This window comes from Euleptes europaea, chromosome 6 (genome assembly GCF_029931775.1).
Source record: "Euleptes europaea isolate rEulEur1 chromosome 6, rEulEur1.hap1, whole genome shotgun sequence".
Taxonomy (NCBI): Eukaryota; Metazoa; Chordata; class Lepidosauria; order Squamata; family Sphaerodactylidae; genus Euleptes; species Euleptes europaea.
The window spans coordinates 85,833,665-85,848,201 of NC_079317.1; the positions used below are offsets into that span (position 1 = coordinate 85,833,665).

General features: G+C 40.6%; 1 protein-coding gene across 1 annotated transcript in view; it reads left to right on the forward strand.

Moving 5' to 3' along the window:
- Positions 1-6,274, forward strand: part of RIC3 (RIC3 acetylcholine receptor chaperone) — a 28,593-nt gene extending 22,319 nt beyond the window's left edge. The window contains exons 5-6 of the mRNA XM_056851677.1: positions 3,414-3,562; positions 5,778-6,274. Coding sequence (XP_056707655.1) covers positions 3,414-3,562; positions 5,778-6,274 — 646 coding nt within the window. The remainder of the gene's footprint in view (positions 1-3,413; positions 3,563-5,777) is intronic.
- The last annotated feature ends 8,263 nt before the right edge of the window (positions 6,275-14,537 follow it).

The following is a 14,537-nucleotide window of genomic DNA, read 5'->3' on the forward strand; positions in this document are numbered from 1 at the left end:
ATGGATGCTGAAAACCAGAGAAGAGCTTCAAATTAAAGATTGGTTTATGTATTATAAATAAAGGGATATATTCAACAAAGATAATAAAACGGGTTTTAATCAAACTAAATCCAAATTTGAGATTATATTAACTAAGGGAAATAAAGGATTGATAGACGGATTTATAAACTATTGATAGAAATGAATCTAGAACAGGAAAGGATTAAACCAGTGATGGTGAAATGGATGAGGGAACTAAGTTATAATATAGATTTGGAAATATGGGAAAATTTGTGGAAAAGGAATTTAAATTTACTATTACTAACGAAATAAGAGAAAATTTATATAAAATGTTTTACAGATGGTATATAACTCCAGTACTATTAAGTAAAATGAAAAAAGAGGAAGAGGGTTTTTGTTGGAAGTGCGGAACTGAGATAGGTACATTTATGCATGTTTGGTGGTTTTGCAAAAAAATCAAGAGATTTTGGCGATTAGTTTTAAAGGAAACTAACAATTTGATTAAGTCAAATATAAAAAAAGATCCTGCCTTTTGCTTATTGGGTATTCCCGATAAGAATATAGATTATGCTGATAGAGTCATATGCCAATACAGTTTTGCTGCGGCTAGGATTATAATTGCTAAGAAATGGAAGCAAATAAATAAACCTTCAATCAAAGAGTGGAGAGAAAAGCTTTGGATGTATATGCGGATGGCCAAAATAACAGATTCTTTACATGGTAAAGATATGGATGAATTTAAACAAATATGGTCAAAGGCCGCCGCATATTGGGATAAATTGGCAAAAACGGATTTTAAAGGTAGAGTTAAAGAATTATAGATTTATGTGTTTTTTAAACAATGATTATAATAATAAGTTTTTAAATACTGTCATAACACCCCTCCGGAAGTCCAAAGGTGGAGGGCACAGAGGTGGGTGGTAGAGGTTTGGGCACTATATACTTTTAAAAAGATAGTAAACAATGTATTAGTAATAGATGTAACAGTGCTCTATATATGTTTTTGTATGTTTTATTTTGTATTTTTTTTGTTAAAAAATATTTTTTTCTTTTTTGTTTATTTTTGTGTTTAATTATAAAAGCAATAAAAAATTTTTAAAAAAAGAAACACTAAGCATTATACCCCACTGATGCTCCTCCCTTTCTCAAACCCTTCCCTCCCCAGGCTCCACCCCAAATCCCAGAACTGGCAACCGTACCAGGACAACTGTGTGAAATAGGGGTGGGCTGGATAAACCACTGGTCTGATCCAGCAGGTCTCTTCTTATGTTCTTATTGGACCATTCAGGTCTGATGAGACCACCAGGCCTTGCAAGAGCCTAGTGCCAGATCTGCTCACTCTGGGACACTGCCACAGCCTGACCCATGATCCCATTCCATTACCATCATCAACCGCAGTGTGGCTTTAACGGGTCTGCTACTTTCCACAACCGCCCAGCTGATCAGTAGTGTTGTGGTTAAGCCTTCCTTCACTGCACTTCTAGATAGTGGTTTCAGCTGAGCCCTCCGGACAGGGATTTGGTGAGGGGCTGCAGGAGAGATCTCAGATGGTAGTGAAGACGAATTTGGGGGTGGTGTGTGCTTAGACCTGGACATACGCTATCAACAAAATGGTTATCGTCCATTCAATTCCGTTGGTTTTTGGAGTTAGATGAGAGGTTGAAATATGCCCATGTAGCTTTTCAAATTATAAAAGAAGCAGGGTTTTAAAAATGGGTGTTAATGAAAGGGAAATCTTGCCAATTTGCACTCAGAGTATAAATACAGCTGGGTGATATTTTCAAAATACAAATTGAGGCATATAATACCGTGAACTAGATCAGGCTTCCTTAATCCCTCAGAAATGTATTGAGGAGATACTGAATCTACCAGCAAGCGCCCCAGTAGTTTATAAAATAGGCATATGCCTCATCCACATAAGAAGCTTCAATAGAACAACATTCTTTCACCTTTTTGATTTGTGCACAGAATTGTGTGCTGAGCCCCACCTATATCAGATGAATGCTGAAATGGCATTTTTGCAACTCCCTGTACATTTGCGCAAGAGTAAATGGCTTTTTGTGGATAGTTTCATCTACTTCAGAACTCTCTATTCCCTTTTCTCGCAAAGCTGAGTCGCAAGGACATTTTACACAGTTTAGAGGGGGAAGAACTGCAGTCGCGCACGTCAGGAGAGCAGCCATTAGAAACAAGAAGTGTGATTTCTTCTTACAACTCCATGAGATCAGAACCAGGCAGGGCCTCTTTGTTTCACAGCTGTCTGCTGGCCTCTTTTAATTTGAAAGAAAATTGCATAAGTGGCTCTAATGCGTTTCTTTTTCTGTGATATTTAATCAGCATGGGACAAAATGATGATAAAAATTATGAGTCACTTGATCCCTTTCAATAGATGAAAATATGTAAAAGGTCACTCTTCCCATTTATTTCTCAGCCACAAATGCCTTTGGGTCTATTAGATAATAAAAAACAATGAGTAATTATTATAGCTCAGTGTCAAGAGTTTCTTTTACTGTGTGCAATAAAATTAATCACTAAATAAAAGAGAAATAAGGATTCAGTTGAAGACTTGGTAGGTTAGAGTCAATATATGAAATTCAGCCACCTGCCACCCTGTTGCTTGGCTTCCCACTCTCCTCTGCCCTTTCACTGTCCTCAAGTAAACTGGACTGCTCATGAGCATTCTGTCAATGGCTGTTACTGCACTTGTATTCCCAGCGATGTATTAAGAGTTTGAAAATGTTATAAAAAATACTGTTCGCACTTTCTGTGTATACCCAGCGATGTATTAAGAGTTTGAAAACGTTAAAAAAAATACTGTTCGCACTTTGTTTGGCCCCTTTAGCTGTGAAGACGTCTTCCAACCATTTATAAGCCGTGGTATCCAAAAACCCTTTTAAAGCGATGTTTTTTATAACATTTTCAAACTCTTAATACATCGCTGGGAATACAAAGTGCGGTAACCCCCAATGAGTCGTTGGTTCAGAAGTTAGAATTTTCCCCTGAAAATTGGTATCAATAAAGTTTAGCCATAGTGTGGGGAGTGCTTAAATATTTGGATAATTTATTTATTGCTTTATTTAAAGCCCACCTTTATTACAAAGCCTCAAGATGACAGACAACAGTTGTTTTATCTTGAATTTGCCTATAATGCTTCCCTAGTGCTTCCCTCATTTGGCTTCTTTCATGCTGTGGGACCATGTAGCCCATGATTTATTTCCTTTTGATCTGTCCTCCACCCAACCCTTGTTCAGGAAGATGGGCACAACACCTGTTGTCAGTCTTTCTGTTTTTATATCTCAGTACACGCAAAGTCTTTGCTTATAGGTTCACTAGGAGAGACCTGTTCTGCTAAAACGCATTAACTGACAAACATCACTTGGTTTGACTAGCGTTTTTTGATGCCTGTTCCATAGCAGGGCCCAAAATGTCACTACTGACCAAGAGAAAAGACTACTTCAGCAACTCCGGGAAATTACTAAGGTCATGAAAGAAGGCAAACTCATAGATGGCATCTCCCCAGAAAAAGAAGCTGAAGAGGCTCCTTATATGCAGGACTGGGAAGGTAAGGGAAACTTTCAGTTTTCTAAAATGAGGATTATGATTTTTTAGAGGAGCAAGTTACAAGAAAGACTAATTAAAGTCCTTTCCGTTTCAATTTCAGTCATATAGTTGTTTTGAGATCTTCTATTGTGGATTGCTGCAGCATATGTTTATGATTTGATGGGCTGTTTTTCAAAACTGGGAAGGGCAGGAGGATCCCAGAATACCACCTGGATTATAGATCAGGTTAAGGGCAGGTTCTCCCATGTACATGTGTTTGTGGGGCAACCCTTTCCGGTGCTGCACCACTCAAGTGTCTGTCTTGAGGTCAAACAGCACACGCCCTACAATCCTTCCCACTGAAGCAGTGGTTCTACAGGGGTGTGGGTATCCTTGTAACAAAACTACTGCTCACACATTGGCCCATGTAGGTAGGAGTGAATCTCTGGTTGGCAGCATGACCCAACTCCATTGCAAGGTTTTTGACCCTGATTTAAAGTATACCTAGGTCGGCTTTGTTAATATTTATTTGTGTGTAGGAAACTCACAAGGACTTGCGAGGGGCATCTCATTTCCCCCTGTATCTCCACTATTGCTTCTTTCCTTCCCTAGCAGCCTCCATAGCCTCTCCCTTTTCTAGATTCCCTCTCTTCTTCCCATCCACCAGCCAACCTACCTTTCTCTGCCCCTCTTTCTTCAGCTTTCCCTTTTTCCCTCCCCTGGCAGGTTCATCCCAGAAAAACTGTGGCTCATTTCTGTGGTGCTGGCCAGTGGTCCAGGTCCAGTTGCATGGTGGGAAACCTACAGGGACTTGCTGGGGGCACCTTATTTTCCCCTGTATCCACATTCCTGCACTATTTCCCTTTCCCTCCTCCTGGCAACCCCCATATCTTCACCTTTCCCTGCCTCCTTCTCTCCTTCCCACCCATCAACCCACCTACCTTTAATCTACCCTGTTCTTCAGTTATATTTATTATTTCATTTATACCCCATCTTTCTCCACAATAGGTGCCCAAAGTGGCTTACTTTATTCTCTGTCCTCCATTTTATCCTCAAGAATCCTGTGAGGTAGGTTAGGTTGGTAGCATTTGACTGGTGTGACTGGCGCAAGGTCACCCAGAGAGCTTCCATGACAGAGTGGTGATTTAAACCTGGGTCTACCAAATCCTAGTCTGAAACTGTAACCACTACACCATACTGTTTTTGTAGGCTGGCAAACAGAGGAAGAGGAGGAGTAGGAGTTGATTTTTATATGCTGACTTTCTCTACCACTTAAGGAAGAATGAAACTGGCTTACAATCACCTTTCCTTCCCCTCCCCACAACAGACACCCTGTGAAGTAGGTAGGGCTGAGAGAGCTCTAAGAGAGCTGTGACTAGCCCAACATCACCCAGCTGTCTTCATGTGTAGGAGTGGGTAAACCAACCCAGTTCACCAGATTAGCGTTTGCTGCTCATATGGAGAAGTGGGGAATCAAACCCGGTTCTCCAGATTAGAGTCCACTGCTCCAAACCACTGCTCTTAACCACTACACCATGCTGGCTCTTCTCATAGCAAGCAGCTGGGCCTGGGATAGTCATCCAAGTTGCATGATAGGAAGTTGCTGAGTGGTTGGTGCTGGGCTTGGCCCCAATGAGTCCTTTTTAAAAGGCCAAAACAGCCCTGGAAAGGGTCAGTCCCCTCACCCCGTCTTTTACTAGCAGAAACCCAGTATTGAATGCTGCCTATCCTGTTGTGGTTGCCTAGTAATGACCACTGAGGGCATCTGTTTCTTAAAGCTACAGGTGCTGCTTCTATTGATTTGGGGGGTTAACCCTTCAATGTAATTTGTGTGTGTGTGTGTGTATCAGATTTTTCTGTAAACCTGGGGCATTTTCCAGGTTTGTAGAAAGATCTGTCTTGTCTGTTCATACCTCCAGATTTTGGATTTAAGTACTCACAGATTTAGCCACATTGAGAACTAGATACATTCATTTATTTACTTCATTTATACCCCACCTTTTCCCCCTTCAGTGCTTATAGCGCAGATAACAAAAGAGGTGGGAATCAGATTGATAGGGAAGCATGTGCTCTCTGTTTACCTCCCAATCTGTTAAGTATAATAAACAGGGAGCTAGCATTATTTTGGATTCAGATGTTATTCTGATTTGCAAATTCTTTGAATAGATCCAGCAATTTTATTAGTAAGATGTTTGAGTAGTTGTTCCACCTGAGACATGTTTATTTTCTGTCCCAAGGTTATCCAGAAGAGACCTATCCTGTATATGATAATTCTGATTGCTTCAAGCACAGACAGGACACTGTCCTTGTGGAGTGCCCTCACCCAAGCCAGCCTTCTGCTGAAGAGATAGCGGAGAGAATGGAGTTTGTGGATGATGAGGAGTGTGCATGTAGTGAAATCCTTTTGTCTGCTCTTGCCACAGTGAATAACGACCTTGTGTCGAGGGAAGAGAAGGACCAACAAGCCACGTTCACCGACCACAGCCAGGCCGGGCAGAACTTTGAAAAATGCCCCTGTTGTCACTATGAAGATGACGACCCCGCCGTGATAGCGGAAAACGAAGGATTCTACCCTGAAAGCTGCAGTGAAACAGAAGAGCTGGCCAAAGAGGAGCCGCTGGTGGAGTCCGACCTTGAAAACAGCGCAGCCGAAGACCAACACTATGCAAATCCGGATAACAGCGGCATGCTGCGCAAGCGAAACACAAGGGGGCTTGAGTTGCTGGGAAAGTGAGGAGCGTGCACAGTCGTGCCCCTTCTGCAGACTCTCATCTTTGCCTGCAGGAGAAAGGCTTGTCTTCTCCGTTGTTTCCCAGCTGCAGCTGGGGCTTCGCAAGCTGTTGCTTACTTGCCGTTGGTGATGCTCCTGGCCCACTAGCTAGCCCAGCAATGACAGTACCTTGCTTGATATAGCCTCCCTGGGAATTAACACAACCATTTCCCTGTTGCTTCCAGACACCCAGCTTACCAGATCCTGGGCTGAAGCTTAACTTCACTGCATCAAGTAGACAAATAAGAATTTCTCCACTGAAGTTCTAGCTGCTTGGCTAAGATGTTTATAGTCTAAGAGCAGAATGGTTAGGCAGGGTCAGGTGGCCCAGTTCAGGCTGGGTTTCTATAAAAGGGTGACAAATGACCAATGATTTAGTTTATTACAATACTTTACCACCATAGGGACACTCTTGATGTTTTTCTGCAACCATCAAAATTGTCTTGGAGTGTCCAAGCCTTAGCAACACACAACCTATCTGCCTGTTATGTTTTTATCCCGCCCTTTCTCCAAGGAACCCAGGGCCTTGCACCAGGTTCTCTTTTCTTCATCCTATCCTTGCACCAGCCCTGTGAGATTGGTTGGGCTGAGAGGGACCCAGTGGGCTTCATGGCAGTGTCAGGATTTGAACCTGGTTCTCCCATGCCCAGACCAACACACTCTTCCTTATGCCACTCCGGCTCTTAAAAGCTTCTGTGAGAAAACAAGAACATCGTTCCGTCCTTCACTTTCATGCAACTGATCTTGGCATATAGGCAAATAATTTCTCTATAAACTAGATAAGTGACTATCTCCTTTTCTCTTCCCCTGAAATTGACCAATTCATCAGGGGACCTCTTTAGAGTATGAGTGCACATTTAGGGGGCTGGACCTATCCATTTCTCCTGGTTTATGGCCCAGAATTCCGATTATGATTCACAGCTTGTACCACACAATTCTGTAATTTTGCAACTAATACTTTCAGAATTTAGCTTATGAGCACTCAAGTGTCACCCACTCTGCTGAGGGTTGGGGACCCTGAAAAACAATGAGGGGTATTGGGTGGGCGGCAGAGATGCATTGGGAAAAGTGAAATTATCGAATACCCTACTCTTCTACACTTCCACACTTGTATGGGTCTTTGCTCCTTTCATGGAAGAGCTTTTACAAAAGAGGGGAGGGGCAATTTCTGCTGCTGCAGCTCTGCATACCACCTCCTTTTGAAGCTGACTGTAGTAGGGAAAGGGGAAAGCTCTCTTCTACAATCCTATTCCATTTACAGTTGGTTAGGTTAAATCCTGTGTAATTACCGTAGTTATGTGTATGTTAAAATAGTTGCAAGTTAATTTGCTTTTTCCCCCATATAAAAAATTCAGTTTGAAAACGGACACATCTGCAGTGATAAAGACTACTTTCTCCTTTGTTTAGTCCTTTCCTATGCAATATCGTGACCATATCACCCATTAATACATCATACAGATGTAAGCCTCCCCCCCTTTTCCAGTGGGTTGCAGGGAATATCTTGGGATGCAGTTCCTAAACTATCTTCTCAGGATAATTCAAAGTGGAGAAGTAATTGAGAGTGGGTGGGTGATTGTAACAATTCCCATTTTTCCATCCAGAAATGAAGGGATGAATGTTTCCTCTAAAATGTAATTGTTTTTGGTCTGCCTGGTAAGGATAAGCTACAAGGAAGGAAATGGTGGCACTGTATGCGTATTAGGGTAGTATTTGGAGCTTCTGCTACCATGAAATCTGTCTTGTGAAAACTCCAAAACTTTCATACTAGGTGTTAAAGATATTGGATGAGATTGATCAACAGGAACTTTTCCACTTTTCAGTTTCTGTTCCAGGAATATGTGACTTGGGTTACTCCCAATCTTCCAGCTTTCAGCAAAACCTGCCTTTGTGAAAAGTTCCTTGATTCAGTACCACTTTATGGTCCATGCTAGAACTTGCAGCATTCTGCTTAGACATTAGGTTGCAACACAAAAGTAAAAGGATAAGAGGAAATGTTAAGTATTTATTTATTAAGTATTTATTAATATTTATTATTACCATATTTATTTTATTTGAGTAAAACCTTTGTACATATGTTTTAGCTGTACAGGAATGTGGGTTGTTTGTGGCATAATAGAAGGCTGGGATAAAATGCAGTTTTTCCTTTTTATGACTGGTGTGGAACACGGGTACTTGTGCCATTAATATTATGCCATTATAAGTAGAAAGTTAGCATATGATTTATTTTTTTTACAAGAATGAAGACGTAGGAATAGAGAAACATTCCCATGTTGAATTTCTACCTATCATACTACTGTTGAAAGGACAGAAGCCTTGCCAGGAAGAAAAAGGAGCCGAACTTTCCGCTGATCAAGAGGGGTGGGTGCGCTCTGAAAAGACTGAGGAAAATAGGGCAAGACCAACCTCTTCCCTCTTGTGCCAGTAGGAAAGTTGATAGTGCCTAACCCTGTAGCCTTTTGTTGCTGCTCCTTTTCAGTTTCTGTTCCAGGAATATGTGACTTGGGTTACTCCCAATCTTCCAGCTTTCAACAAAACCTGCCTTTGTGACCTATGTGTGTGTAAAGTGCAGTCAAGTCACAGCCGACTTATGGCGACCCCTTTTGGGGGTTTCATGGCAAGAGACTAACAGAGGTGGTTTGCCAGTGCCTTCCTCTGCACAGCAACCCTGGTATTCCTTGGTGGTCTCCCATCCAAAGACCAACCAGGGCTGACCCTGCTTAGATTCTGAGATCTGTCGAGATCAGGCTAGCCTGGGCCATCCAGGTTGTGACCTATAGTCAACTTTATATTCTATGTAACCAAGGTCCCACTTCTTGTGATTGTCCCTTCATGTTTTATTACTTTCCTGTTTTGCTTTGTAGAATAGCAGTGCACACTTTTGCCTCTCTGTATGTTAATTGTTGCTTTCCCCCTTGCAGCTAAAGCAATTAATGTACAGTTTTTTATTTTTCCTTATTGTGATTTTGTAATGGTGATAATAAAAAACAATGAAATGTTGCTTATGTTGCAAAAAGAAAAACAGTCATTAGAGCTGGAAAGAACAAGAACTGATTAAGATTCCTTTCAGGAATATGTTGTGGATAAACAGGAAACAAATCTACTGAGAAGTGAAAGCTGTTTTAAAGCAACAGGAAAAAAATATATAAAGGGAAGCCGAAGAAGGGTTTTGTAAGTTTACATATGGACTACTGGTACTGTGATTCCACTTCCAAATGGGAGAAAAATAGCAACAGAAAATGCAGGAATCAGTCAGTTGATGACAACGCCACTGTGATTTTCTGTAAAAAAATATATATATATATATATATATTCCAGAATAAACAGCTAGCATGCATGCAACCACTATTAGCAAAGTGTATTATTTTAGGATGCACGCACTGGCAAGGGGTGGGGTGGGGGTAGAGTTGCAAGATCCAGGTTGAAAAACTACTAGAAGTTTGGGGATAAAGCTTATGGAGGACAGGGACCTCAGTGGGATACAATGCCATAGAGTCCACCCTCCAAAACATCCATTTTCTCCAAGGGAACTGATCTCTGCAGTCTGGAGATGAGCTGTAATTCTAGGGGTCCCCAGGTCCCACCTGGGGGCTGGCATCCCTACACAGTAAGTAAATAATAGTAAAAGAGAAAATGGACAATTCTTTGAAACAAATTCAGGTTTAATTGTTTTCTACACAGCTTTTCTGTATGGACATATACTGTAATCTCTACAACATACACAATGTAATTATGTGAAAATACCAAATTAGTTATTATTATTACACATACTGATAAATAAATACATTTGCTTTAGAATACCAAAGTGTTTCTTTAAAAATTGACTTCATAAAAGCACATTTCCCCAGATTTATCTAAAACTCCATATAGTTTTGAAACAAACAAAAGAATGCCTAGCTGCTCCGACAGGACAAGACAGTCTTGTGCAAATGGACATAACACATTCTAAGCATTATGCAAAAATATGACTGCTTTAAAAATTTGTTCAGTCCTAATTATTTCTAGCCTACTCCCCCATCCCTTTTTTTACCCAAGCTTAATTTACAACAAATTGAGACAGGAACATTGTCAAATTCTACTTGAATTGTCATTGGTTTGTTGTTTGTTTTTAAGAAAGGCACAGTGATGAATTAGAAAATGTTAGCCATGGGAGCATGGGCTGCTAGCGAACTTCATTCAACTGGCACCTGCTTTTTTTCTGTTATCTACAGTTTAAAGTTGGAGTTAAAAACAAAGCACATTTTTGCAGAGACGGTAAAATATTGCAGACATTCTGTGTTTCATCCTGAAAACAGGTACACATTGGGGATAGTTGTATAGTTCAGAGACCACTTTGTATGTAATAGGATGGATTCTTTAGGATAACTGAACACAGTAATGCTACCATGCCAGTATGGCAACTGAAACATATTTTGGAGAGAAAAGTCTTGGAACCAATGATAATCCAGTTGTTAGAAAAAGCAAGATGGAACTTTTAATATCCTGTTGTTTTTTTAACTCATACATTATAGTTTTTCTTCTCAATATCAGAGTTATATTCAGTAATCCGGAATATAAAGCCCTGATTCTGAAACCTACAGATTGATCATAACTCACTGACAATGCCATGGGCATTGAGAGAGCATGAGTTTAGCCGTTAAATATTTTCAGGAAACGATAAAACTGACATTTGAAAAAGTAAACAATATGGACAAAAAATAATGGCTTTGCCAACTTCTTTCAGTTTGGTTACTTTCCAAGGAGAAATCTCTTTCAGCTCTTAGCTATGGGGATTACTCTGCACTGGGTAGATGTCATAGATTATGATGCTAGGAGGAAAGTGGAGGTTGGAGACAAGGATCCAAGAATTTTTCCTGGTCTTACTTGCTATCCAAAATTTGTGTTCATCATCAGCTCTGCATCTTCCCCCATGGGGGAATACTGGGATCTTTCCCCAAATGCCACACTGAATTTCAAGCAATACAAAACTGCAGAGGGCAAACCGCCCTCCCTTATCCTCCTCAAGTTGGACAGGGAGGAGTAAGCAGTTCTTCCCTTTGCACTGAGCCCCAGCAAGGCTCAGAATGCGGCAAGATGTCTTCTTGCTTTAGAGCCTCTCTGGTCTGAATAAGGTCAGGCTCTGAAGGAGGGTGGGGACTCTTGACAGCCATAAAAGTTATGCTCCCTTGTGGCAAACTAGCAAGCACATTTGTGGCATCTGGTGGCAGATGAAAATGATGCTTTGAAGGATGTAGGTCTCCCATGATTCCTACCTTTCATAACCCCTTCGCTGAGGCAATTTTTCTTGAAATAACGTTCAAACAGTCCAAACTCTGGCTCCAACTTTTCAAACAATTGTGTTTATTTTATATCGTCAGAGTTAGAAAGTATCACAATCCTAGATATTTTGATTTTAGTTTTTTGGCTTGCCAACGGAACCAAAAACTCAAGTAGTATTAGGGGTTGCGCTACTAAATTTGGTGCATTTAACTGCAGTACTTTGGCATTGATGCTTTTCCACATTTCAAGCCTCAGTTTTCAAATGCCAGGAAAAAACTACTTTAAGGATCAATTCTTTTTAAAAAAATCTTTTTTTGTGTTTATGGGGGGGGGGGGGGAACACAACAGCCTGTATGCTTTCAGTTCCTTGCCCTCTGTACATTTTAAGAAATTTAGCATTCAAAATTAAAGATTAATCATGTTTGTCAATATGTTTAAATTTTGGTTTAGTTTGCTTTGTTCTTTTTTTGCAACTCATGATCTTACTTTTGGCTAAAGCTGCAGTATTTGCTTTATCTATCAATAATACAACAATGAGCAAAATGTTCATGATTAAGGCACATTAATCAGCTGGCCAAATTATGCACTGGCATTTGTTTTGTGGAATATATTTATTATAATGGCAAAGGATCTGTGTGTGTGTGTATAATATAAGCACTACAGGTGTATGTTTGTCTTCTGCCAGTCTAAAATACCTGGTGTTAAGATTTTTGAAGGTGTTAGGAACTGTTTTAGAGCAGTGCATTTTTCAAACTCTACCAAGAAGAACCCCTTTCTACGTCGGTTTGTCTGATACAGACCCTTGCACCTGTGAGTGAGAATCCCTCTGTTGCAGGAGATGCTGAGAGGCATTCTACAACACACTCGGATGGGATGCTGTCCAGGCCACTTAGACCTCACTGTCATTCCAAATGACAGTAATGGCAACTACAACTTAGAGTACACCCAATGCTCGCACAGGAGATTGGTATTGGGAGCTCAGTTTCTCCACCATTACAGCTTCTCACTGAGGAATCTGGGATTAGGTGTCAAGAAACCTTTGGAATATAGTTTGAAAGCTACTGAGAGACAGACCCCTAGCTCTACCTCCTGACGACAAATGTGTTAACTGAGTTTAAATCTGTTGTATTCCTAATCTCTGGTACCTGATTTGATTCGGAGGAGTATTTATGTTAAGAGTGCTGTTTAAAAAAAAAAAATCAGTGAAAGCCCCTGTTAAACAAACAAATATAGGCCACGCTACAGCACTGGTCTGGAGACTCACAAATTATAGAGCCAAGAGAAGGAACTAAATCCAAAGCATACTGTAGTCAGTATGTAAAGGAAAAAGAAATAAGTACTTTTCTTCTCCACATAATGAGCACAAAAGGAACATCTCTCCTCTGTTAATGAATGACTCACACCACCCTTTTCATAGTTATCATGAAACCACCTCTCAGTCACCTATGTCTATATGGCCAGGTCAGAGTACTTGTCATCAGTTATTCCCAAGTACATTCATATCTGTCTCTTGTATATTATATATGTGTGTGTATACGTAAATGATTCATGGCTGATATATTAAATGGCTCTTCACATGGGGATCATCCAGGGGAATATACCTATATGGCAGGTTCCAGAGCCAGTACTCTCGATTATATGCTGGTTTGCCCACAACTAAGAATCTCAATGAAATCCTTCCAAATCCTCCCCTGCTTGGAGGGAGATCACTTCCCACTATGTCTACAAATTTTTCCACCTTGTAGGGATTTCCATCTTAGAGCTCATCAATCAATGTCAGTGTTAACTCCCAATCAAATAGGAAAGTGTGTAAGATGGACAAATGATCTCCACTCTAAACTAAAAGTCCACTTATTGGTAGAAGATGCACAATTCTATTGCTCAGCCTTTTAAAATCTAACTGTGGATCAAGATCCCTTGATACTATATGAGAATTTTATTCCGAAACTGAGACCTATCCTATATAAAACAGGCCAGCAAAGGCAGGTGTCAGCTCCTAAATCCAAACCATGGTTTGATAGGGATTGTTCTGAGGCAAAAAGAGGCCCTCAAATATGCATATTATAGGTTTACTACAGCACTCGACAATCAGATTCAGGAGGCTCAGCAATCTCTTAATAGCACATAAAAAGACCTACAAACAGCTAATAGCTCAGAAGAAAAAGGATTCATGGCTGGATTACTTTGCTTCCTGTTCTCTTTGCAATATATTTCTTTTGTTTGTGATTTCTTTTTACTGGATATAGGAAGGCACAGAGAACCTGTGAGGAAAGGGTCCCAGCTGTGCTGATCGGGCCCACTCTGTAGCTGTCTATCAACCAGCACTCCCATCTCCAACCACATTTTATTCCCCCCCCCCAAAAAGCAGTTTCAAGAGGCACCAATGGGATGTGGAAAAGAAATGGAGGTGTTTTCTGAAACACGTTTGAAGCCCTGGGGGAGGTGTGAGGATGCTGTGAGGCAATCTGCAGTGGAGAGGGGGCAGATGGGGAAAGTACACCCCCCTCACTGAAGCTGCTTTTTAAGGTGAAAAGGAGGCATGTGAAAGATGAGTTATATGCATTTGCATACAGAATCTAGTTTAGCATAACTACTAGATTTATTATACATTGCATAGAATAGGAATTGTACCCAGAAAGCTATAGAAGATCCATGCCAAATGTGCATATGCAGTGGCAGCACTTACAGAATATTGCTTCAGGTCATTCGAGGAAAAACTGGATGGGAAGGTTCCCTAGAAGTAAAATGTAGAAGTAAAGGCACAAGCCTCAGGCTAGTGTTTGATGGGAAAACAAAGCTTCTGGCAGAGCAAAAATCATAGAACATCTTCCTATATGGATCTGTTTAATATCATCCAATCCTTCAGCTATATAAAGTTGACAGCTTTGGACTGGCAATATCTGCATCTGACTTCAGGCTATTTTTTTAAAAAAATACTTTTTTTAGAGGAATATATGAATCAAGAATCTAG